Below are 27,994 nucleotides of genomic sequence, written 5' to 3'. Positions count from 1 at the left end.
AACACATTTTGTATCCATTCAGTGAAAATATAACGTTTAATTCTTTTCATAAAGTTATTATATATGTAAGTATCCTTTTCCTAAATATGCTATGTGTGTCTGACAAAGAGTGATTGAATCATATTTGAATGAACGAAAACAATAAATGAATGCTGCATTTTTTTTTATACAATACCAAATATTACATACTTAACAGGTTTTTTTTTTTTTTTTCGTTTTTTTTTAAATTTTGGAGTTTTGGAAATTTTTGATACACTGAAAATACATGGAAGAAAACTTTACACTATTACCACCCACACCCACCAAAAGATGGAACTTCCAATTTCATCTTTTACAATATTGGATAAGTTAGTCAATGTATCTGTTGAATATAGCTTTCAGTCTCATAAGCGGTCATCTAAGGAGTTGATTAATTATTTTCTACATTTTTTGCTGTTAATTAGTTATATCTGTATAATGTGGGTGCCATTTATGCATTTTTTTTGAGAATCTAGTGATGTGTACACTGTCTGCCATGTATTGTCTTTAGGGTATACATGTATTTATTTATAGACTACAGAATAAAGTTGATTGCTGACAGATATCTTTTGATTAACAAGAGTACTGTCTTTGGTACAAAGCTCAACTCACATTGTATATCATTAAATTGTTTACCTAAAAATAGAATTTGGAAGTGAGTTCATGTGTACATGTATATTGATATTTTAACAAAAGTATATTGCAATATTTGAAGGTAACACAGACATAGTTAAAATTAGGTTTTGCATTGTAAGAAGAATGATCATTATCATGAAACATGTTCAACTCTGTGAAATATTAGTTAACCTCCACATTAACCCTCAAACCAAATATTAGAACCCTTAGCTATAGTATAATTATAAAGGACTTTTCTGAATTGCCTTTCAACACTTGTACCAAAAAAAAAAGACTTTGTACCAAAAAAAAAAAGACTAAGTCCAAAATATGAAAAAAAAAAAAAAAAATTCCGAAAATTATTCATCTTGACTCAGGATGGTATAAGTTATTAAGCACCACAGCAACCCGAAAACCAAATATTACAGCCCTATCATTTAGAAATCAACACCGACACTGGCGCCAGCGCAGACGCCAACGCCGAGGTGACAACATAAGCCCCCCTTGTCGTTGAGAGGCGAGCTATCACAATTTTTACTAAACATAACAAGAGGCCCAATGGGCCTGTATCGCTCACCTGGCTCTTCAGCAACTTTGAAGTTGATGAGGTCATTTCTAAAGATACTATGTTGATTACCTCTTTATTCAAATATCATTGTAAGCTAGTTTTATTCATATTAAAAATTTTCTAGTCCTTCATTCCAGCATTCTATTGGCCTAATATCAGGTCTTGGAGGCTCTTGGCTATTGCAAATTTCACCCCTGTGACTTCTTCTCAATAACCAAGAGGCCCAGGGACCTGATATTGGGCCTGCAGCATGCTGGGGTGAAGGGCTACAAAGTTTGTTCAAATAAATGATTGGTAGCCCTTCACATCAGCATGCTACAGGCACAATATCAAGTCCCTGGGCCTCTTGGTTATTGAGAAGAAGTCGTTTGAAGATTATAGCCTATTTGACCCATGTGACCTTGAATGAAGGTCAGGGTCATTTATTTGAACAAACTTTGTAGCCCTTCACCCCAGCAAGCTACAGACCCAATACCAAGTCCCTCGGCCTCTTGGTTATTGAGAAGAAGTTGTGTGAAGATTATAGCCTATTTGACCCCTGTGACCTTGAATGAAGGTCAAGGTCATTTATTTGAACAAATTTTGTAGCCCTTCATCCCAGCATGCTATAGGCCCAATATCAAGTCGCTGGGCCTCTTGGTTATTGAGAAGAAGTCGTTTGAAGATTATAGCCTATTTGAACCATGTGACCTTGAATGAAGGTCAAGGTCATTTATTTGAACAAACTTTGTAGCCCTTCACCCCAGCATGCTGCAGGCCCAATATCAGGTCCCTGGGCCTCTTGGTTATTGAGAAGAAGTTGTGTGAAGATTATAGCCTATTTGACCCCTGTGACCTTGAATGAAGGTCAAGGTCATTTATTTGAACAAACTTTGTAGCCCTTCACCCCAGCATGCTGCAGGCCCAATATCAGGTCCCTGGGCCTCTTGGTTATTGAGAAGAAGTCATTTGAAGATTATAGCCTATTTGATCCATGTGACCTTGAATGAAGGTCAAGGTCATTTATTTGAACAAACTTTGTAGCCCTTCACCCCAGCAAGCTATAGGCCCAATATCAAGTTGCTGGGCCTCTTGGTTATTGAGAAGAAGTCGTTTGAAGATTATAGCCTATTTGACCCATGTGACCTTGAATGAAGGTCAAGGTCATTTATTTGAACAAACTTTGTAGCCCTTCACTCCAGCATGCTACATGCCCAATATCAAGTACCTGGGCCTCTTGGTTATTGAGAAGAAGTCGTTTGAAGATTATAGCCTATTTGACCCCTGTGACCTTGAATGACGGTCATGGTCATTTATTTGAACAAACTTTGTAGCCCTTCATCCCAGCATGCTATAGGCCCAATATCAAGTCGCTGGGCCTCTTGGTTATTGAGAAGAAGTCGTTTGAAGATTATAACCTATTTGATCCATGTGACCTTGAATGAAGGTCAAGGTCATTTATTTGAACAAACTTTGTAGCCCTTCACCCCAGCATGCTACAGGCCCAATATCAAGTCCCTGGGCCTCTTGGTTATTGAGAAGAAGTCGTTTGAAGATTTTAGCCTATTTGACCCCTGTGACCTTGAATGAAGGTCAAGGTCATTTATTTGAACAAACTTTGTAGCCCTTCACCCCAGCATGCGACAGGCCCAATATCAAGTCCCTGGGCCTCTTGGTTATTGAGAAGAAGTTGTTTAAATGAAAAAGTTGACGCCGGACGGCCGGACGCCGCACCACGGCATAAGCTCACTTGCCCTTCGGGCAGGTGAGCTAAAAATGATCCGATTGATATTAACTCTGTCGATCAGGACCACATATCTCTCCAGGTCCTGCTTTTTAGATAAATTTTGATGTATACGTCATACAAATTTGCTCTTTGGTACTTACTGGTGAGTTTTGCAGGGATTTGCTTCCTTGTGACATTTGATGTGCCTGCCCCACTATGTACAACCATGAAATTATCATCACCAATCTGAATGTTTGGCTGGGCAGCTCCCTTTTTATTAGACAGTGTGATCTTGGTGGTGCAATCTGGTCCTGTAATTTTATTAAAAATTTCAGATTGAAATATATTTAATAGAGATCTGTATTATTTTTTATTTTAATTAAAGTTGCTATAATATCTCCATAGATTTATCATCGATTGAAACTGTAACTGTTGTACATTTTTGTACAATTACACCAAAATTTCCATATTTTAGACTTTTACTACCCAATTAATGTTTTAGCTTTTCCTTTAAAAGTTGAATCTGTGAAAAATAACAAATATACTGTTTATAAAATTATGCTAAATCATTATACATGTCCCCTAACGGCCCCACAAATGCCCCCCCCCCCCCCCCCCCCCCACACAAACGGCGCCCACAAAAATAATATATAATTGTACAATACACTGCAAATGGTGTATAAGAATTCAGTTCCATGTTTTGTTGCCCCAAACCTCTTGAATTCCATTACATTAGCACTAAATCTCAGGGACTTGGCCCGACATTCATGCCAAGTCCCTGTGCACTATCTTGGTACTCTAATAGTGCTTGAATTATTCAAAAACATATAACCCATTATACACATATTTACACAGCAGCCAAAACATTACAATAGGGTTTCAATTTTGACTGATGAAATTGGCTCTATTTCTCATATACTTCACAGGGTGATCCTGTGGTTACCAGGGATGGGATTATTAGAATATTTGACCCCCTTGGGGGTGAGACAGGGGAATCTCAACCGGAGGGAAGGATTGTTAAGTTGCCAAACACAAGGCTTTCCGTGTTTGGCAGCTTAATTATCTTACCCCGAGGGTTGAGATTCCCCTGTCTCACTTCCATGGGGGTGAATGATTATTTTTCTCTTACCCTGTTTACCCTCTTATGTATCTAATATTGATGTTACATCAATGCAAGGAAATATTGACGTGACATGATTGAATTGTCAATGTGACGTCATTGTACTGTCGCCATGACGTCATGGTATTGTTGACGTGACGTGAATTGTTGAGAATGTGAAAAGAGTACATGTAGCTTGTCTTTTCCCTAGGGTGAAATAAGAAAATCTCAACCCGGTAAAACTGTGGATATCCCTGTCCAGGGTAAGAGAAAAAATTGATCTCAACCCGGTAAAACTGTGGATATCCCTGTCCAGGGTAAGAGAAAAATCGATCTCACACAGAGTAGGGGAAGACAACTGATGTGTAGTATGACACTACTCACAATAGTGTAACATCATCATTTTATGTAGCATAAGCACATCACAAACTGATGACGTCATCAATTTCAACATACGTTTCATGGGACATTGATGGCAAAATGAAAAGTTTTCGCAACTTAAAAGCACCTTTATATTAAATTGGTTACATTTTTTAAGCATGTAAGAAAAATACTCAAACATGGACCTATACCGTGGACATATAAGGCTTTTTCTCACTGGTTTGGGATGGGGCCTTTTTGGGAATTTGGCTTACATATGAAATAATTTTTATTGGAAATGGAGCCCATTAACGACCTCAAATAGCCCTCAGAAAAAGCCCTGACATATATAGATATCTCAACCCTTAGTGTAAGTGTCTGGCTGGCTAGCATTTGACTTGTGGCTACCACTCGCTTGCCAGCCAAATTCTAACAGTCGGGTTGATATATCCCTGTCCATGGAACAGAACTATTGAAGATTCCATTTTTCCTGATTCAACTCACGACTTATTAATTCTCTTCATATATATATATACAAATGTATATAAAGGTGTGAGCCATTCCAGTTAAATCTTTATCCTAACGGACGACTCCACAAAATCAGAAATTCTATGCATGGTGGGGCTGAAAAATTGCATCTTATCATATAATTAAATGGTACTAATTCAATGGAATCATTTCTTTCAGTAATATCTTTAATTACTGTTTCATAAGCCTCTCGTTGGGGAGATATTTTATTTGTACAACCATGAGGGCCCAGGATCCATTTATCCACCATACCAATGACTAAACCATCCTTTCTTTTTTTCAATCTGTTGTTTTGTCATGTTTTAAGATTTTATGATATCATTAATATGTAAGTCAGTATCTAACTTACGTTGATGGAAAATTGTGTGGGTGTTTCCGCTTTCTGTTGAATAAGTCTTGGCTTTGCTGGTGGCAGTAGTAGTAGTCTCCATACTGGGGTCAGCGTCTATTGAAACCTCCTGATCAAGGCTCTGCAAAACAATGACAAACAAATGTCTTGAAAATAAACAATAAATTACATATGTAAATTCAAATCATATAGATGTAATTATCTCTGACTCTTCAAGAAAAAAAAACAAGAGAAAGGGCTATCTGATAATGGTTGGCTAAAATTAGATAGAGAAATTAACAGCAAGTTGCTGTAACATTATTTCATTTAAAATTTATCTTATTTGCTTGAACAAGTTCAAAACCATTTAAAGAAAAAATCAAAAAAAATCTTTACCATAGCCATGTCACGTCCTGATGTCCACACAGTAAATAGGAAATTTAAAGCTAAACTTCGGCCATTAATTACTTCAAGGCCTTGGGATAGGGATTGGGATGTCACCTAAATTCTTATCAATGTAGTACTTTTTACATTTACAAATCGGGACATGAAATTTAAACCATCAGGCACTTATTAATCAGTTATCTATAATTGGTGATTGCTTACTTCATTATCAGTTATTTTAGTCTTTTTTGCCTCAGATGGTGGTGGGGAAGAGTTGAAAGCTGAGGGGCGTGGACGTACTTGCGTCTGTGTGGCACTGCGGCTCCCAGAAGCCTGAGGGACGGAGATTTGTGTACTTTGTCCCGATTCCTGTTGGGTCGGGTTGACAGTGCTAGACCTCGAGACTACCCCAGGATTTGGGAAATTGAAGGTTTTTTTCGGTATTGTCTCTGATGAATGGCTCTGTTCTGGTGTACTGTCCTTGAGAGTCATAAGAGATGGGAAGGGATCGATCTCCATCGGCGTCACCTCAGACACGGACAATGCTGCTGATGCTGGTCCAAGACTTGACACATTATTACTTACAGCTGGGGACACTGTGGTACTACTTGTTGTTGATGTCACTACATTGCCAGTGCGGCTGATTGAACTATCACTTGGATGGCCCCCACTAGATCCCTGGGGTCGGGCATGGACAGGGGATGTGGAATGTCGATCCACCGGCCGTGGAATGATATCTGGAGTACCCTCAACTCTCCCTGAAATAAAAATGCACATTATTAAAAATATCTGACAAAAACATGATCATTATAATTTCTGACAAAACATTAACAACCTTACAATATCCTGACAAAATGACAACAACTTTACACTTTCTGACAAAACATCATAAACCTTACTATTTCAGACAGCATATCAACAACATAGGAATTTCTAACAAAAAATCATCATCTTTTATATAATTCCATGAATCCTTAATTGAAAACATCAATCCGGTGATGCCATTGTCTCAGACCTTTCATCCCTACTCTATTACTCATCACTAACGAATTGGCTTCAACAAATCATTACACTCTCAACTCAATAGAAGGATTACTAATTAGTAGATATTCGTTTTACATGTATTTTAAACGCTTTGTAATACTAGAAGGATGAGTCATCATTTGATGAATTACTTCAGGAACTAGCTGGTATTCAATCACCTTGTTGATGTATATATATGAACATGTTCTGAGGGGTTTAAATTATTAAAACCGCTGTAGGCACTGTGCCAATATCTAAACCAGCAAAATCCACAAATCCTGATCCTAATGCCAACCTAATCTCCCTATAAATCTTCTATAGCTATGACCAAGGCATTGAAAGAATATTCCATTATCTTAAAATAGACAATTACTAAGAATTATGATTCATAGTTTGGTTTAGTTAAGTATTGTTTAATGTCCTATCAACAGCTAGGTTCATTTAAATATGGCTTTTGGGTCACAATCCAGAACCCTCCTATATCCCTTTGGGTCACACTCCAGAACCCTCCTATATCCCTTTGGGTCACACTCCAGAACCCTCCTATATCCCTTTGGGTCACACTCCAGAACCCTCCTATATCCCTTTGGGTCACACTCCAGAACCCTCCTATATCCCTTGGGTCACACTCCAGAACCCTCCTATATCAGTTTGGGTCATACTTCAGAACCCTCCTATAACCCTTTGGGTCACACTCCAGAACCCTCCTATATCCCTTTGGGTCACACTCCAGAACCCTTCTATATCAGTTTGGGTCACACTCCAGAACCCTCCTATATCCCTTTAGGTCACACTCCAGACCCTTCTATATCCCTTTGGGTCACACTCCAGAACCCTTCTATATCCCTTTTGGGTCACACTCCAGAACCCTCCTATATCCCTTTGGGTCACACTCCAGACCCTTCTATATCCCTTTGGGTCACACTCCAGAACCCTTCTATATCAGTTTGGGTCACACTCCAGAACCCTTCTATATCAGTTTGGGTCACACTCCAGAACCCTCCTATATACCTTTAGGTCACACTCCAGACCCTTCTATATCAGTTTGGGTCACACTCCAGAACCCTCCTATATCCCTTTAGGTCACACTCCAGACCCTTCTATATCAGTTTGGGTCACACTCCAGAACCCTCCTATATCCCTTTGGGTCACACTCCAGAACCCTCCTATATCCCTTTGGTCACACTCCAGAACCCTCCTATATCCCTTTGGTCACACTCCAGAACCCTTCTATATCCCTTTGGGTCACACTCCAGAACCCTCCTATATCCCTTTGGGTCACACTCCAGAACCCTCCTATATCCCTTTGGGTCACACTCCAGAACCCTCCTATATCCCTTTGGTCACACTCCAGAACCCTCCTATACCCATTTGGTCACACTCCAGAACCCTCCTATATCCCTTTGGTCACACTCCAGAACCCTCCTATATCCCTTTGGTCACACTCCAGAACCCTCCTATATCCCTTTGGTCACACTCCAGAACCCTTCTATATCCCTTTGGGTCACACTCCAGAACCCTCCTATATCCCTTTAGGTCACACTCCAGAACCCTCCTATATCCCTTTAGGTCACACTCCAGAACCCTCCTATATCCCTTTAGGTCACACTCCAGAACCCTCCTATATCCCTTTGGTCACATTCCAGAACCCTCCTATATCCCTTTGGTCACATTCCAGAACCCTCCTATATCCCTTTGGTCACACTCCAGAACCCTTCTATATCAGTTTGGGTCACACTCCAGAGCCCTCCTATATCCCTTTGGGTCACACTCCAGAACCCTCCTATATACCTTTTGGTCACACTCCAGAACCCTCCTATATACCTTTTGGTCACACTCCAGAACCCTCCTATATCCCTTTGGGTCACACTCCAGAACCCTCCTATATACCTTTTGGTCACACTCCAGAACCCTCCTATATACCTTTTGGTCACACTCCAGAACCCTCCTATATCAGTTTGGGTCACACTCCTGAACCCTCCTATATACCTTTTTGTCACACTCCAGAACCCTCCTATATCAGTTTGGGTCACACTCCAGAACCCTCCTATATCCCTTTGGGTCACACTCCAGAACCCTCCTATATCCCTTTTGGGTCACACTCCAGAACCCTCCTATATCCCTTTGGGTCACACTCCAGAACCCTCCTATATCCCTTTGGGTCACACTCCAGAACCCTCCTATATCCCTTTGGTTCACACTCCAGAACCCTCCTATATCCCTTTGGGTCACACTCCAGAACCCTCCTATATCAGTTTGGGTCACACTCCAGAGCCCTCCTATATCCCTTTGGGTCACACTCCAGAACCCTCCTATATCCCTTTGGGTCACACTCCAGAACCCTCCTATATCAGTTTGGGTCACACTCCAGAACCCTCCTATATCCCTTTGGTTCACACTCCAGAGCCGTCCTATATCAGTTTGGGTCACACTCCAGAACCCTCCTTTATCCCTTTGGGTCACACTCCAGAGCCCTCCTATATCCCTTTTGGTCACAATCCAGAACCCTCCTTTATCCCTTCAGGTCATAATCTTAAGTCTTTATGTATAAAACTTTTACTATTTTGATTTATCTCTTTATTCAGAGATGCCCCATTTCAAGTTCCTTCATCCAAAGGGATGCTGCATTATGATGTCACTTTAGGAGCTAACAAAAAGTTCAGCTTAATAGTTCCAATGTTTGAAAGAGTTGATTACCAACATATTGGGGTTTACAGCGAAAGATTTGTATGTGTTGTTTACATGAACTACCTATCAGCTATGATTCTTCTGTACTGTGTAGGCACAGAAACTTCAAGAGAGCTATTTATAGCAGTATAACAACTCGAGCAGAACCTAGCTGTGTCAAGCACAGGAGTTGTCAGAGGCATTTGTCGTCTAACATCACCAAATACAATAACATACTGGAAAAGTAAGAAAACAAAACACCAATAATTTGAAATGTATAATTTTAGTTTGTTATATGATGGCCATAATATACAAAACTAAGATTATCCTCCTTGTACCTGGGACGTCTATATATACAGTAACTTATCCTCCCTGTACCTGGGACGTCTATATATACAGTAACTTATCCTCCTTGTACCTGGGACGTCTATATATACAGTAACTTATCCTCCTTGTACCAGGGACGTCTATATATACAGTAACTTATCCTCCTTGTACCTGGGACGTCTATATATATAGTAACTTATCCTCCTTGTACCTGGGACGTCTATATATACAGTAACTTATCCTCCTTGTACCTGGGACGTCTATATATACAGTAACTTATCCTCCTTGTAGCTGGGACGTCTATATATACAGTAACTTATCCTCCTTGTAGCTGGGACGTCTATATATACAGTAACTTATCCTCCTTGTACCTGGGACGTCTATATATACAGTAACTTATCCTCCTTGTACCTGGGACGCATATATATACAGTAACTTATCCTCCTTGTACCTGGGTCGTCTATATATACAGTAACTTATCCTCCCTGTACCAGGGACGTCTATATATACAGTAACTTATCCTCCTTGTACCTGGGACGTCTATATATACAGTAACTTATCCTCCTTGTACCTGGGACGTCTATATATACAGTAACTTATCCTCCTTGTACCTGGGACGTCTATATATACAGTAACTTATCCTCCCTGTACCTGGGACGTCTATATATACAGTAACTTATCCTCCCTGTACCTGGGACGTCTATATATACAGTAACTTATCCTCCTTGTACCTGGGACGTCTATATATACAGTAACATATCCTCCTTGTACCTGGGACGTCTATATATACAGTAACTCATCCTCCTTGTACCTGGGACGTCTATATATATACAGTAACTTATCCTCCCTGTACCTGGGACGTCTATATATACAGTAACTTATCCTCCTTGTACCTGGGACGTCTATATACACTTATCCTCCCTGTACCTGGGACGTCTATATATACAGTAACTTATCCTCCTTGTACCTGGGACGTCTATATATACAGTAACTTATCCTCCTTGTACCAGGGACGTCTATATATGCAGTAACTTATCCTCCCTGTACCTGGGTCGTCTATATATACAGTAACTTATCCTCCTTGTACCTGGGACATCTATATACACTTATCCTCCTTGTACCTGGGACGTCTATATATACAATAACATGTACAAATACCAGATACGTTTTTCCAACTCCACAGTTTGGTAATTGACAAGGATTGCAATGCCCAGCTGTACAGTAGTCATGGAAGCTTCATTGCAAAAACTCCACTTGTTCTGACCATCATAGCAGTGATAAAGTTTGTAAAAGTGTCCGATCTTGTCACAGTATTTCTGAGGTCACTAAATCAAGTTTCCTGTACTGTTGTTCATATCTTAATCAGTGTATGGTAATTATATATAATGTTTCACACGTTTGAATGAAATGAATTAGTGTGAAATTACTTTCTCCTGTGGGTAGTCCGCTAGGTGGCAGTGTGCAATCAAGTACGTGTACCCGAGTATAGTCGGGTGCACGTGCTGTATGATCAGTTCAGGCAGCGCACCGGGCGAGGACAGACGTTAATTTTCATCTTGTTTAATTTTTTGTGTAATTGAAATGTAAGAATCTATAAGGTTAGGTTAGGTTATCAGTTACCATTTCATGTATAATTGAATAGCTTGGGGTTGCGATTTGGTACATGGATAATTTGATTACAAAATTGTAAATTGTATTTGTAAATATCATATGATTATTATTTATTATTAATGAATTGTTCATTAAATTCATCGCACGGTGCGTTGTGGACAGTCTGTCTGTGTTTGTTGTTCATTGCCACCTTGACGGTGGCCTACGGGAGAAGGATAATGATGATGCTTTCATCTCATTAACTATTTATCCTACAACTATAATAAACACTGCATTTGGTTGATTTCTCGTAGATTCTATTCATTTTAAGTTGTAACACAGACAGAAACTTTTTACGATTTTTTTTTATTATGTCACCATTAAAATCTAGCTTGGATAAAAAAGAACACAATTTTTTTCGCAACTTGGACAACATGACATTGTGGTCTAGCTGACTTTGACTTTCAATGTAGCATTGCATTATAAATAGATTTAGACTCTTGCCTGGAGAAACAGTACAGGCGAATCGTATCCAATTATAGGCAGTTCAAGTAAACGGCACATACTCGCTATCGATTTATTAGCTGTAAATGCAATGAAAAAACACTTCATCTTGTAGACTATAACTTTCTGTCTATGATCGCACACTTACTAATAGGCGGGGCCGCATCAATCTCCAGGGAGTTGGATTTCGGACCATCTTGATCCAATTCGTCACTATCCAGTGTTGTCTACAATGAAATAATGGTCTTTTATGATTTAAATCTATGGCATGGTATTATCACCGGGATCTGTGATTTCGACCTTCAAAGTAATGTTATAGTTTTTTTATGAAACCATGGTGAGTCTCCTCTGAATTATCATATTTGTTGCTGTCTTATTACTCCCTTACCAGTGACACCAGCCAGACTATAGGTTTCATCTGTGTCCGTCTGTCAGTCCTTCCTTCTGTCCGTCCGTCCACTCAGTTTTCCGCACTTTTCTCAACCAAGCTTCAAGGTATGTTGGTGAAAGCTAGCATGCAACTTAAGTAGGAGTAGCTGCAGAACAAGCACGAGTTTTTGCGTCAAGGTCAAGGTCATTGTTACTTTTTTCAGTGGGGGTCGGTAGGGGATATGTATTGCGTTTGCAATACCTAGAATGCTATCGGCTGTCTTGTCCTTCCACTCAGTTTTCCGCACTTTTCTCAGCGACGTTTCAAGGTAGGTTGGTGAAAATTGGTATGTAACTTAATTATGAGTAGCTACATAACAAGTTCAGATTCAGGGTTTTGGTGTCATGGTCACTGTAACTATTTTTAGTGAGGGCCAGTAGGGGACATGTTTTGCCCGGCATGCTTGTTATTCTAGTGGATTGTCAAGGAATATGCAAATCTATACTGTGTTCATGTGCTATCATCATTTTATATTTGCAATTTTAAGTTAAGATAAGGATTTGTTTGTGTGATAACACTGCTGTTTTTGCAAGCAACAAAATGAAGATCAAATAGGTTTTTTCCATAGTTATGTAAACATTAAAAAGGTTAAATTTCCTGTCTGTCAACTACAAGATGAACAATATGCTTGAGTTATTGTTAGAAAATTTCAATTCAGAATCACCTGTTCCTGCTTGTTTTTTTCATCCTCTTTAACCTTCTTGTCTTTTTTCTTTTTGTCATCTTTCTTCTCTTTGTCATCTTTCTTCTCTGTCTTGTCCTTTTCATCTTTCTTCTCTTTATCATTTTTCTTCTCTGTCTTGTCCTTTTCATCTTTCTTCTCTTTATCATTTTTCTTCTCTGTCTTGTCCTTTTCATCTTTCTTCTCTTTATCATCTTTCTTCTCTTTGTCATCATTCATCTCTGTCTTGACCTTTTCATCTTTCTTTTCTTTATTGTCTTTTTTCTCTTTATCATCTTTCTTCTCTTTGCTTTTACCACCAGTAAGAAAATCTTTCACCTTGCCCACGGCAGATCCGATAATTCCAGAACTACCACTTGGTTCCTGCAAGGGCAGATAACTCTTATGTTATAATACTGTGTAAGTGCAGTACATACAGTAAAAATAACATGATAATTATAGACAATTATAATTATTACATTAGTTATAAAAGAAAATATAATTGCAAGTTAAATAATTGAATTTTTACAAATTAGTAACACTACACTACACTACACTCATTTTATAGTACAAACTACAAAGTATAATGTATTTGTTACCTGTATCTGAACTTAAACCAACAGTTCCACACAAATACAGTTAACTTTGGAATATTTTAAATAAAAATGCACACATGGCAAATAATTGAAATTGTGATTTCCTACGGGGTATTACTGATTAAATGGTAAATGTGTGGAAAGTCTGGGTCACATGACTCGCTCTGGCTAGCGGGAATTCCCATTTGGCGTTATGAGACTTCAGAGGGCTACATTTAAGGGCAAGAAGTGGCTAGGTTAAGCCCCACTTTGGGTAGAATATTTTTCCTATTAAAAACTCTAAGGCATCTTATTACATCTATATAGTATATACTGTTTTAATGATAATTATTAATAATAATAATTTGATCAGAAGTTTGTATATATTGCTATATCACAGAAATATAGCTGTCTAAGAGTGGTTTACAAACTATGAGTGGTTATCTCCCCTTAAGAACCAGCCAATGTCTTTATGAGTGGTTATCTCCCCTTAAGAACCAGCCAATGTCTTTAGGCAAACTTCATTCTGACATGCCGATGTGCCGGCGGAAAGGCGGTAAAATTACTTGATTGTGTCCCGATAAAGCGTGCGCAATTTTGGCACGTGCCGAACGGCGTAAATTACTGCCAGTTTGGAAGTTGTTCAACCGAAAGATTAGCTTAAGTGAGAAGTTAAAGAATTTCAACTTGTTTTGAGTCTGTCAGGCTATTTTAGTCATATATATTGCAAAATAAGTTGATTTTGAATGATCTGCAGCGTTCGATGTTTACAATGCTTTTGATATGACGCGACAGATTGCGTTACTGGTCAAGATGAAGTATGTAATTGGTCAATGTAGCGGTATTCCTGATTCAAGTGCAGTCTTATTATCACCAAAAATGATTCAAACTGATATAATTTTGTTATCTGTGCTGAAACACATTAGTTCGTTAATTTATTTTACCCGCAGTTTTACATTATAGCCACCAGCATTAGTTCGTTGATTTATTTCACCAGCAGTTTTACATTATAACCACCAGCATCAAAAGTATGCCGTTTATCTTTTTAAAAGATATTTCTTTTGTTCTAGGGGGCCGCAGTGGCTGAGTGGTTAAGGTGTCCCGACACTTTATCACTAGCCCTCCACCTCTGGGGTGCGAGTTCGAAACCTACGAGGGACAGTTGCCAGGTACTGACTGTAGGCCGGTGGTTTTTCTCCGGGTGCTCCGGCTTTCCTCCATCTCCGAAACCTGGCACGTCCTTAAATGACCCTGGCTATTAATAGGACGTTAAACAACAACAAACCAAACCAAATTTTTGTTCAATTCATACTAGCCAGAAACAGATGCCTGTGAGCAAAGTAAAGTATCTTGTTTAAGGATACAACAGAGTTCCTGTGCCAGCTACCCATTCGGTCACATAGACCTCTGTCCTACTACAAGACAAGGCCAATGTGCATCAAAAATATAGTATCCACAGTTTTTTAATTGTCAAGTTAAGTTAAGCTATCGGGACTAACGGTTAATTGTGGAGAATATGATCTGATATGAAATTATACTTACATCAGAGTTTACTGAATAGTAGGCCGGAGATTTAGAGCCTGACCCTTTTCTGGAGGCTCTGTTCATATCTTCCATTCTTCTCTTGCGTTCCATATCCATTCTGTGCATGGGGTGCATCATATTCATTCTCATGTCGTCCATTTCTGGGGACAAGAAATTAGCAATTTACATCTTGACACACCAAGTGAGATTGTTTTGTCAGCCCTGTCGAGTACGTCAAACGTCTTCTGGATTAACCAACAAATTAATTGCGTCCCCTTTTCTGGTGAAAGCAGAAAATCCTCTCATCTCTCCAGGTTTTCGGTATGTATGGCTTTGTAAGTACATGTCAGAGGTCAAATTAAAATTTCATGTCACTCCCTCTATGATAGAGTTATGGTTCTTTGAATTTTGAGCTGCCTTTTTATTATTTTTCTCAATTCTGTTATAAACTGTTTTGCTTTGATTATTATTGGTAATTTATGCATTTTTTATTGATGTGGAAAATTCTACTTACTGTCCGGTCTCATGTCCCTCATCATCATCATATCTCTCATCATCATTTGCATTTCGTCGTCATCTTCGTCCATGTCAAACATCGGGTGTCGTCGCATGTTCTTTCGCATTCTTGGTCCAGCCATCTCCATCATCATCATCAGGTCTTCTGGACCTCTTATCTTGTCCTTATCAGCGTATCGCATCATCTCAAACATACGCCTACAAATAATTACAATGTCACATTCTTTTCATGAGTTCACCATCACCTGAAGCAAATGCCTACAACTCATGAATATTCATAAATTTTCTTGTCCCACTGACTAGACTACAATCTAATTTACAATGTATACATTGTACACCTAGACATATTTACATCTGCATGAATATTAGTGGTGTAATGATTCACCGATGCATCGATGTATTGGATCACAGTGTGGTGCGTCGATGCATCATCTAACCTTGATTTGCTTCGCGATACTTGAAAATGTGTAGTTATCTCCCTTGACCAACGTTAGCGTACGTTTTGTAGTAAAAAACATGGCTGACAACTGACAAGGTCGTTCCAGCTGCTTATAAAGCTGCCTGTTGGAGTTCTATCAAATCCAAATTATCTAAATTCAAGAACATTCTCTCAGTTAGAGAGTTTGTGGGACTCTAATATTCCGGAAATACCACAAACAAAACATGACTACTGTACGATGGAATACCAGATATCTGATAGGTCATCAGCTTCTCATATATTGTGATACGTATCGTATCGTGACCCCTGTATCACGATACGAATCGTATCTCTACCCACCTTGCAATACACAGCTCTAATGAATATTCATAAATGTCTTAGGCTAAGTAGCAGAATATTCATGATGTATATGGGTATGGAATCCATTTAATACTATGTCATGAATATTCATAAACGTCTCCTTAAATGTCTTTTTCTTTTCTTTTGAACACATTAACTTAAAGATATTCACAAAACAAATTCAAACATATAATTTTCTTGGGTACTGTCCCCTACTTTCCACACATTTATAATATACATGAATATTCATACAAAGTTACATGCTTTTTTACCCATTATGTCATCTCAAAATTATATTTAATTATGAATAATATGGTCATGAATATTCTTATACAGTTACATGATATCCCATAAAGCCATTTTAACATAAAGATTATATAATTATGTTTATGAATATTCATACAGATTCTAATCTGAAAATTCACCCAGAATGCATAATTGTATTCATAAACAGATAATAAATATTGTCACCACAAGAAAAATAATGTTGAAAAAATTGAAACTTACATGCGGTTCCAATTTTGATTAGGGTTGTGACAGGTTGTGTAGGTGGAGTAGCCATTGAGTCCCTGAAGCATCTTCAGGAACATGTCAGTGTAGTTCCTGAAACAAGCAGCAGTTTAAAAACTGTCAGAAATTTCCCAATACATGTATATAATATTAATACAGTGCATTCCGCTTAATTGGGTTGCCTATTTGCGGGGGCTTTTTACCCGATTAACCGACTTATGCAATAAGCCGAAATGCACGTCGCCATCTTGGATTTGGTCCATAATGGTTGTCAGACTTGGGTCAATTTTGGATGAAAATATTTGCCTTTATTATTGTTAATAAACAATGTTTTTGTTTGTGCTTTTACTGATGTCAAATTGTCAGATTACTTTTCCATATTGTATAAAAAACATGTATTGAAATAATAAAACCTTACAACTTTTTTGTTATTTGTGACCCAGTAGTCCCAGTACAATTGTAGCACCTCAAATCGCGGCCGTGCATCCATGTTTCATCCACATGTTTCTAATCTGACATACAATCTAAGGACTCGCTGACAACTAAAGCTCAAATCCCTTATGTTTATCATAGATTCATATCAATTTAACTCCTTAAATCAACACTAGACCCAAAAGGAACCTCCACACAGAAAATAAGAATTGGCAGTAATTTCCTTAAACCATATTTTACTCAGAAATGCCTCAGGACAATTTATTGCAGGGTATAAATGTTTTAATCATATAATTACACAACTGTAAAAGGAACGGGTTGATGTGGATTGTGCTTAGTGTTAAATACTGTATCTTGCTTAGCTGACAGATTCTTCTTTTGATCAAGAAGCAGAGCGGGGGATTATCATGCTCGAGATCCAGGTTTGCTTCTTGTCAGTTCATTGGCAAGAATGTGTTTTTCCCTGTTCTTTCACATAACTTTTCAAAAAGAGATTATTTCTTTTAAAAAATTCTCTTTGCATGAAGTGAATTTTTTTATACTTGTTCAGAAATACAAACCTATGTCAGGTCAGTCTTATTTTTATCAGATTTTTTACTTCAGCATCTCTAAAATTTTTGTTAAATTGGAATGCTGGCCATGTAAAAGGTGAATAGTCTTGATAATCAATGTGTATGTCAATTATTGTTCGTTAGTTAACATTGTCTCAGCCTGTGTCTATACTTACATTGACAACTTATGCAGAAGTTCAGTTTCCTGATAAAGTACTCCTATCAGAAGATAGGGGTCCTTCATTAGATCAAAAATCTCGCTGTCTATGGTGATGAGGGAGGAACCAGTCGTGCCATTTTCCCGGTCTCTCATTGCCTGTCTCAGCTGGGCTGGGTTATCAAGAGCCTTTTTTAGGCGGAAGTAGTTCCCTAATGGTGGAAAAATATAATTACAATTATCATAGTAATTAATAACAATAACTTTAATACCTATTAATCTGCTTTATCACAGCAATATGATAGCTGTCTCAAATTGGTTTATGAATTATGATCAACTTATCAGGGATTTTCCTACAATTTTTCAACTGGGTCCAGGGTCCATTGAATTGGGAATTTCTACGCGACAAAATGTGACATTGGGAAAACAAAAAATAATGAAATTCATACAAATTTCAGTTTTTCTTAGATGAAGATTGCCCTTAAATTATTTTGATTTCATTTTGTTATTTATAGCTGTTTTTTATTTTTCAAAAGTACCTTAGTATAGGTCTTTGTAAATAAAATTTACTTAATTTCAAAAGTGACTTCAAAATCGTTAAATACAGACTTGAAGACATATGACTTACCTCCAGAATTGAAGCCACCTACATGTGGGTTTTTGTTCATAGTTTCCTCCACACGTTGCCTTCGTCTGTCCCGTTTTTTCTGTCCTTCAGTTTCATACCTTGAACTTACACTACGATATGTACGTCCGCGTTCCCTGTCCAAAACATCCGAATGAATCTTATTATACAAAATATTGTTTGATTGAAACTTTTTCGCATGCATTCCAGATAACTCTCGTCGGATGTCAAACTTTGAAAATTGTAATTCCCATTGCAAAGTTAAATCACTCTGGATCATTCGTTCAACTTTCTTTGGATTTCGTAGATCATTGACGACATCATCACTAATACGAAATATTTCTTTAGCATAGGGGGAGTGTACTAGTCTCATTGCGATCGGATTGTGTATAATCTTTCGCATCATCCTCTCTTTGGTGTCAAGTTTTTCATCAATTTTATAACAGTTTCACATCAACAGGTGAGTCATCATCCTCTTCCTCTTCAACTGTTTCCATAGCAACATCACCAGTCTCGCGACTTGAGCCTTCTCCCGGCCTTGAGCTCGAAGGTGTTTGTATGCCAGTGGACACTGGTACATCCTGCCTTGTTTGCACAGGTACTTTGGGGACAGTAAACGTTGGAATCTGCATGTTGTCTATGTCAGCAGTTTGTGTGTACACAGGGTCGTCATGTTCCTAAACAAACCAAAACAAACATTTTATTGAACCTTCTGAAACATAACTGCTTTATAGGGATAACGAAATGTTATTTAAACAAAATATAAGATAAATTGTGAATGTGTAAACAATCTCAAATGATGCAGTAATTTGGTAAGATTTATCTATGATGTGAGCAAAGGACAGTCCAATATGGTCAACATCCTCTTTTATTATACACAAAGGCAATATGTTAAAAAGTTGACAATCAGGAAATGTTTGTGAAATATTTATAATTTCATATCCTTAAATTTTGGATTTTTCCCAATATGTGTATTTTATTTCCTAATTATGACTTAATGGTTAGCGATATATACGTTGTATATAGGTTTCCATTTCATTCAGGGAATTTATCAAACTCATCAAGGTTTGATTTTAGCTCCTTGCAATTGGAAAAAAAGACATTGTTAAGACTTCATTACCATATACCGAAAACTTGTTAACAACACTCTCTATTTAAAACCAGACCATAAAAAACATCTCGGCTTGGACTTGCAATTTTTTCGCACACATTGTTAACCTTGTTTCATGAATCTGATATGATAGGAAAAATAGGAAAGGAAGTGTATAAATAAAACTTACGTAGTCTGCTACAATTTCAGATCTGATATTTTTCAAAGCTTTCACTATGTCTTTTTCATACTGATCTTTGTATATGGCGTCGACTTCTTTCTTTATCACTGTAGAAACAAAACAAAAAATCATTCAATAATATGGACTTTAAAAAAATTCCAAATCAGCCCCACAGACCAAGATTAGATTAGATTTTATTACATGCAAACAAAACCTCTTATTTATCAAAAAAAAGTAAATAAATATGCCATTCAATCATTCTCAGCTAGCGTTGATATAAATGATTATTAGGCATTTGTTCCATCTTAAAATGCAATAAAGTCAATTTGTTCAACATTTGAATGCTTTTTTAAATTTAGCAATATTCATGGTGCATTATTTTTGACTAATCTGTATTATACATGGACTTAGCTTGCAATATATTCATCCCTCCCATATCCAGTATTATCCAATTTTTAAACATTACACTTCAAAATTGGTTCAGTGAACAAATATGCTTATTTCCGTGACCACAATTAGCACAAATAAAGCATTTTCTCAAAGGTTGATTTGGGAAGACTTTTAGTATGTTACAAAATACACAGCAATAATTAAGAAATTCTGTTGCAATTATGCCCAGGTTTAAACCCTTAATTACACTGGACTATTGGTGGTCAAGATTTGTAATCAAAAGGGAAAATACTTTTTTAACAATAGCTGAATTCAGAGCTGGTATCTCATAGACAGTTTTTTCATGAGGCTTTTGAAACGATTAAAGTGTAACATTTAAAGTCATAACATCTACGATATTCACATGAAAATGATATTTCCAGTTTTCAGAGAAATGAGTCTCAAGCTAAATATATGAACAAAAAAATTTAGTTATATTGTTTTGTTTTCATTGTCATAATCCCAATTAAGGAGACATTGACAATTGTTCTCTGACAATTTCATACCGATAATTAGGAATGATTTTCTACATATACAAATCACATATTAAAGGTAAACTTTCCTAGCTTTTTCATTCCACAATTATATACGTAACTGTTTTATGAATCAAAACAGACAATCATATAACGAAGGTTTGATGTACATACATTACTTGACCTTGTTATAATCAATAGATCAAAAATTAATTTGAAAACTCAGGGAAAATTGGTCCGATATAAAACTAGAACTGTAGATCACCAGAGAATTTCTGTACCTGTGAATGATGGACGCTGGGCTGGCTTCTGGTGCCAACATCTAGTCATTAGTTGTGTAAACTTAGGAGAACAGTCCTTGGGTATCTGGGAGAAATCTGGACGCTGTCCACTCAACACGGCTGATCGTACCAAATCATCGGCCACACCTGTTCAACGATAAATTAATCTGTCTTTTTTAGCTAATACAGAACCTCAAGTCTATTTCATTTTCACAAACTTTACTCATAATTTGACATACATGGACTGTATTTATTCAATACTAGACATTTAAAAGCATACCATTTACAATCTTTTCATGGCAGCAGCATTTAGATAAAACAAGAGGCCCAGAGGGCCTGTATCGCTCACCTGGTTTCATGATATATGAAACAAGAACTATGCTTAAGTATATTTGCCACTGGTATTGCTATGTCAGTATATCATAGGCATTTCATATGGTTACATGAACATTGTTTTTATTGTAATTCTAACAAGAGATCCCAGAGGGATCTTGGCGCCCACCATTGAATGATCTTCATAGGTTCCATGTCAGATTGATCTTTTCTCTACTTTTCCCTTCATTTTACTAATCTGTGCAAATTTAGACATCCCTCCAGTACTTTTCAAACAAGGGAATCCTAGCTATATAAGAAATTTGAGATTTAACGATAGTGGCTGTTTGTTTGCCAGGTTGTTTGCCAGGTTGTTTTCCGGACAGACTGGTCCAAAAATGCAATGCAAGTGACCAAGGGGAACCTACTTATGAAATTTGAGAAAGATCCATTCAGTACTTTGAGAAATAGAGATAACAAACTTCAATTGTCAAAATCCAAGATGGCGGTCTGTCGGCCATATTGTTTTCTAATTGATCTCAAAATGCAATAAGCATAACGAGGCATTAAGGGGAACCTCCATATGAAATTTGAGAAAGATCCCTTCAGTACTTTCTCAGAAATAGCGATAATAAACTTCAATTGTCAAAATCCAAGATGGCTGCCTGTCGGCCATGTTGTTTTCAGATTGGTTTCAAAACGCAATATGCATAACTAGGCACCAAGGGAAACTTACATATGAAATTTCAGAAAGATCCCTTCAGTACTTTCTCAGAAATAGCGATAATAAACTTCAATTGTCAAAATTCAAGATGGCTGCCTGTCGGCCATGTTGTTTTCAGATTGGTTTCAAAACGCAATATGCATAACTAGGCACCAAGGGAAACTTACATATGAAATTTCAGAAAGATCCCTTCAGTACTTTCTCAGAAATAGCAATAATAAACTTCAATTGTCAAAATTCAAGATGGCTGCCTGTCGGCCATGTTGTTTTCAGATTGGTTTCAAAACGCAATATGCATAACTAGGCACCAAGGGAAACTTACATATGAAATTTGAGAAAGATCCATTCAGTACTTTCTCAGAAATAGTGAAAACAAACTTCAATTGTCAAAATCCAAGATGGCTGCCTGTCGGCCATGTTGTTTTCAGATTGGTCTCAAATCGCAATATGCATAACTAGGCACCAAGGGAAATCTACATATGAAATTTCAGAAAGATCCCTTCAGTACATTCTCAGAAATAGCGATAACAAACTTCAATTGTCAAAATCCAAGATGGCTGCCTGTCGGCCATGTTGCTTTCGGATTGGTCTCAAAAGGCAATATGCATAACTAGGCACCAAGGGAAACCTACATATGAAATTTCAGAAAGATCCCTTCAGTACTTTCTCAGAAATAGTGATAACAAACATCAATTGTCAAAATCCAAGATGGCTGCCTGTCGGCCATGTTGTTTTCAGATTGGTCTCAAATCGCAATATGCATAACTAGGCACCAAGGGGAACCTTCATATGAAATTTGAGAAAGATCCATTTAGTACTTTCTCAGAAATAGTGATAACAAACATCAATTGTCAAAATCCAAGATGGCTGCCTGTCGGCCATGTTGTTTTCCGATTGGTCTCAAATCGCAATATGCATAACTAGGCACCAAGGGAAACTTACATATGAAATTTCAGAAAGATCCCTTCAGTACTTTCTTAGAAATAGTGATAACAAACATCAATTGTCAAAATCCAAGATGGCTGCCTGTCGGCCATGTTGTTTTCCGATTGGTCTCAAATCGCAATATGCATAACTAGGCACCAAGGGAAACTTACATATGAAATTTCAGAAAGATCCCTTCAGTACTTTCTTAGAAATAGTGATAACAAACATCAATTGTCAAAATCCAAGATGGCTGCCTGTCGGCCATGTTGTTTTCCGATTGGTCTCAAATCGCAATATGCATAACTAGGCACCAAGGGGAACCTACATATGAAATTTCAGAAAGATCCCTTCAGTACTTTCTCAAAAGCAGAGATAACAAACTTCAATTGTCAAAATCCAAGATGGCTGCCTGTCGGCCATGTTGTTATCCGATTGGTCTCAAAACGCAATATGCATAACTAGGCACCAAGGGGAACCTTTATATGAAATTTGAGAAAGATCCATTCAGTACTTTCTCAGAAATAGCGATAACAAACTTCAATTGTCAAAATCCAAGATGGCTGCCTGTCGGCCATTTTGTTTGCCGATTGGTCTCAAAATGCAATATGCATAACTAGGCACCAAGGGGAACCTACATATGAAATTTGAGAAAGATCCATTCAGTACTTTCTCAAAAATAGCGATAACAAACTTCAATTGTCAAAATCCAAGATGGCTGCCTGTCGGCCATGTTGTTATCCGATTGGTCTCAAAACGCAATATGCATAACTAGGCACCAAGGGGAATCTTCATATGAAATTTGAGAAAGATCCCTTCAGTACTTTCTCAGAAATAGAGATAACAAACTTCAATTGTCAAAATCCAAGATGGCTGCCTGTCGGCCATTTTGTTTTCCGATTGGTCTAAAAATGCAATATGCATAACTAGGCACCAAGGGGAACCTACATATGAAATTTGAGAAAGATCCTTTCAGTACTTTCTGAGAAATAGCGATAACAAACTTCAATTGTCAAAATCCAAGATGGCTGCCTGTCGGCCATTTTGTTTTCCGATTGGTCTCAAAATGCAATATGCATAACTAGGCACCAAGGGGAACCTACATATGAAATTTGAGAAAGATCCTTTCAGTACTTTCTGAGAAATAGCGATAACAAGAATTGTTTACGGACGGAGGGACGGACGGACGGAGGGACGGACGGACGGACGGACGGACGGACGGACGGACGACGGACCACGGACGCAGGGCGATTTGAATAGCCCACCATCTGATGATGGTGGGCTAAAAATGTCAATTTAGCCAAATTGATCCCTTTTGGCCCCCCGGGGGTCAGCCCCACCAATTGTACAATTTTGAATCTCTACCTCAAGGGGATGCTACCAGGCGAATATGAGCGATATATATTAATCCATTGCTTAGTTTCAGAGAAGAAGTTGTTTATATCAATTTAGGCAAATTGACCCCTTCTGGCCCGCCCCTCAGCCCTCAGGGGGGTCAGCCCTATCATTTGTACAATTTTGAATCCCTACCCCAAGGGGATATTACCAGTCAAATATGTGAGATATCCATTGCTTAGTTTCAGAGGAGAAGTTGTTTATATCAATTTAGCCAAATTGACCCTGTTTGGCCCCGCCCCTCAGCGCCCCGGGGTGTCAGCCCCACCACTTATACAATTTTGAGTTCCCACTCAATGGTGATGCTACCAGGCAAATATGAGCGATATCCATTGCTCAGTTTCAGAGAAGAAGTTGTTTATATCAATAGAGCCCAATTGACCACATTTGGCCCCACCCCTCAGGCCCCTGGGGGGTCAGCCCCATCATTTGTACAATTTTGAATCCCCACCACATAGTGATGCTACCAGGCAAATATGAGCCATATCCAATGCTCGGTTTCAGAGAAGAAGTCGTTTATATCAATATAGCCCGATTGACCTCATTTGGCCCCGCCCCAGAGGCCCCCAGGGGGTCAGCCCCATCATTTGTACAATTTTGAATCCCCACCCCATAGTGATGCTACCAAGCAAATATGAGCGATATCCATTGCTCGGTTTCAGAGAAGAAGTCGTTTATATCAAAATAGCTAAATTGACCCCTTTTGGCCCCGCCCCAGAGGCCCCCAGGGGATCAGCCCCATCATTTGTACAATTTTGAGTCCCCTACCCATAGGGATGCTTCTGACCAAATTTGGTGAAATTCCAATCAGCGGTTATGAAGAAGAAGTCAAATAATTCAATTGTTGACGGACGGACGGACGGACGGACGACAGACGGACGACAGACGGACGACAGACGGACGACGGACGGACGGACGACGGACGCCACGGTATGGCATAAGCTCACCTTGGTCCTTCGGACCAGGTGAGCTAAAAACTGCTTTAGGACTCGCACAACTAAATAATTCACTATATGTTATTACTAGTGACCCAATCCCTTTATTCGCTCGTTTGAAGTTCAAATGATGTGAAATTTATATCAAATTAAAGTTTGAATTTTTTTCTATCGGATACGGATAAATGTTGTTATTGTAAAGGTTTAATGGCATATGAAGAGCACACAGGTACTCAAAAGAAAAACCCTGACATTTACAGTACACTGGGGAACCCCAAACTGTGGAATTCTCGCCTTTTTACACCTCAAATCCTACCTCATTCTATTTTCAGTAGGAGCTAGTGTACATTTTTGATTTTCCAAATCTCAAGACCCTACTCTTTATTCTCGTATATAGAAACTACCCATTTCATATGTTATTTACTCAGGAAAACAGCTGAAAACCTAAGTAACATATTTTCCTCAGGGACTTGGTTCAGGTGAAACACCAGCTGATTGGCTGATTTAGTTGTGCGAGTCCTTTAGCAGGACTTTCACACAGTGACTGTAATAATTCTTTTGTTTTCTTAAAGAAACCATAAAAAGGAATATTGAATTTATAAATAATATATATATTTTATAAATTAATAAATCCCTAATATTCAAATATCCATAATCACTTTTTTGCCTATAAAAAAAATTAACATAATAAAATAAACCACAATTTTATCACAATTATTTACAGAAATATTTTATATTGAAGTTTTTTGTTTACATTAATGTTTGGTTTGGTTTATTTAGTTTAATGTCCATTTTAAAAGCCAGGGTCAATTAAGGGTGTGCCAGGTTTTGGGGGTGGAGGAAAGTCGGAGTACCATAGAAAAATCACCTACCATGTGGCTTTCAAACTCGTGACACAGAGGTGGAGGGTTAGTGATAAAGTGTCGGGACACCTAACCACTTGGCCATTGCGATCTATACATTAATGTAAATGTAAACTTAATTAATTTACCGTAATTACAAAACAAGCTATAATAAAATATGTTTCTCACACGTGTTGGCCCGGATGGAAGGGCACGTGGGGTCTTACGTGGGAGAAAACCAGAGTATCTGGGAAAACCCATGTGTTCAGGCAGGTGATCATGACACCACATCTGTTGAGGAATCAAACCCAGCTGCCTAGGTGAAAGGCAAGTGTGTTACCACCCAACAACATCTTTATAGTAAATGCCCAGGACTGACAGACCTCTAAATTTTCTGCTCATTTTAAAACCCTCTCTTTGAAAAGTGTCAACAGTGGGTTTATAACAATATATACAGTATCTTTGATAGGGCCTTATAGTCTCCGATTCCTGTGACATTTCCTTACCTTTGTAAGGGACTCCGCCACTCAGCATTTCCCAGAGAGCTATGCCGAATCCGTAGATGTCAAAATGGGTACTGGAGGGTAGGTTCACATTTGACCAGATCTCAGGAGGTACGTGGGTGACCGTACATCTCCGGCCACCGGCCGACTCTCCTCCTCTGGTCACAGTCATGGTAATAGTTCTCCATTCTGACAAGCCAAAGTCTGCTAACTGTAAAACAAGTTATAACATTTTATCCAGTCATATTTAGGTAACTGCCCATCCAGATTGCACGGGCCAATTAGGCCCTAGTATGCTTGTTACATATTTTCTTTGAAATGATAATTCAAGAATTTAATTAGTCCACAGGTATTCTAAAACAAGAGGCCCAGAGGGAATTTGGCATTCACCATTGAATGATGATCTTCTCTGGGTCTCTGTAAGTCTTGTCTTTTGTCTTATTTCCTTTTTACACTTAATCGTTTGAAAAGAATTATGGAAACCTACATATAAAATTATAGACACGCATAAACTTGATGAAGAACTTTCTGAAAAGTTTCAGCCATCAGGTACATCTCAAGAAATAGCTATCAGGGCCGAGTTGTTCAAAAAGTGATTAGCTTAATCACTTGATTAAAGCTAATCACTTGATTAGTGAAAATCTCATTTCTCTGTTACGTCAAAACCTGAGTGCATGTATTCACTGATAAGTGTTAAAGTTTCATAAAATTTCGTCAAGTTAGTTTTACCAGAAATGTTTTTATCAGGGTTATAAAATTGTTGTTAAAATGTGATTAGCCTAATCACATTTTGAACAGCTGGACCCAGGAGTGTTTCTTATGGAAGACAATCCCTGCCTAACTACTCTAATTTTTCAGGGATGAAACCTATAACACAGTCCATATTTTTTTTATTTGGCCTTACATCAAGGTAAACGCAGTGTTAAGTTATAACAAGACGTCTGAAACACAACATTATGTTTTTTAGACCTCAATCAACACATACCTTAGCACGGATCTGCCCGTTAAGTAAGATATTATCCCCTTTAAGATCCAGATGAAGTATCTGTGGATTGTGGGTGTGTAAGTATTCCATTCCTGATGCAATGTCCGTCATTATTCGAGACATCACTGGCCACTGTACATTGAATTCTTTACGGAAATCCACTAAACTCCCCAGTGCCATGTACTCGAGAATTAAAGAGTAATTGTCTTTTTCCATGATGGTTCCTAACAGTTTCAGTATGGAAGGGTGGCCACAAACTTGTATCAGTTTTTTTGCTTCCTTGGTTAATATTTTGATGTGTCTGTAAGAGCAAAAAACAACTTAATTTTTGAATAGTAAATATACACATATATTATATACTGTACTGATGGTGGGAAGAATTATGCTCACTTTCACCCACAGCAGATCATGATGAGACTCAATAATTGATGATGCTGGTATGTAA

General features: G+C 38.1%; 1 protein-coding gene across 1 annotated transcript in view; it reads right to left on the bottom strand.

The window, feature by feature from the left end:
* The window catches only part of LOC117337254 (rho-associated protein kinase let-502-like), a 34,234-nt gene that overhangs the window by 2,281 nt on the left and 3,959 nt on the right, over positions 1-27,994 (bottom strand). Inside the window, 15 exon segments of the mRNA XM_033898145.1 lie at positions 3,068-3,217; positions 5,243-5,363; positions 5,828-6,363; positions 11,865-11,943; positions 12,811-13,191; positions 14,925-15,067; positions 15,421-15,620; positions 16,708-16,803; positions 17,870-18,062; positions 18,479-18,905; positions 18,907-19,152; positions 19,756-19,853; positions 20,930-21,076; positions 26,568-26,775; positions 27,550-27,850. Coding sequence (XP_033754036.1) covers positions 3,068-3,217; positions 5,243-5,363; positions 5,828-6,363; positions 11,865-11,943; positions 12,811-13,191; positions 14,925-15,067; positions 15,421-15,620; positions 16,708-16,803; positions 17,870-18,062; positions 18,479-18,905; positions 18,907-19,152; positions 19,756-19,853; positions 20,930-21,076; positions 26,568-26,775; positions 27,550-27,850 — 3,326 coding nt within the window.

The sequence above is a fragment of the Pecten maximus genome, chromosome 11, assembly GCF_902652985.1.
Source record: "Pecten maximus chromosome 11, xPecMax1.1, whole genome shotgun sequence".
Taxonomy (NCBI): domain Eukaryota; kingdom Metazoa; phylum Mollusca; class Bivalvia; order Pectinida; family Pectinidae; genus Pecten; species Pecten maximus.
The sequence above is the reverse complement of the archived record's forward strand: the minus strand, read 5'-3'. Positions and strand labels throughout refer to the sequence as shown.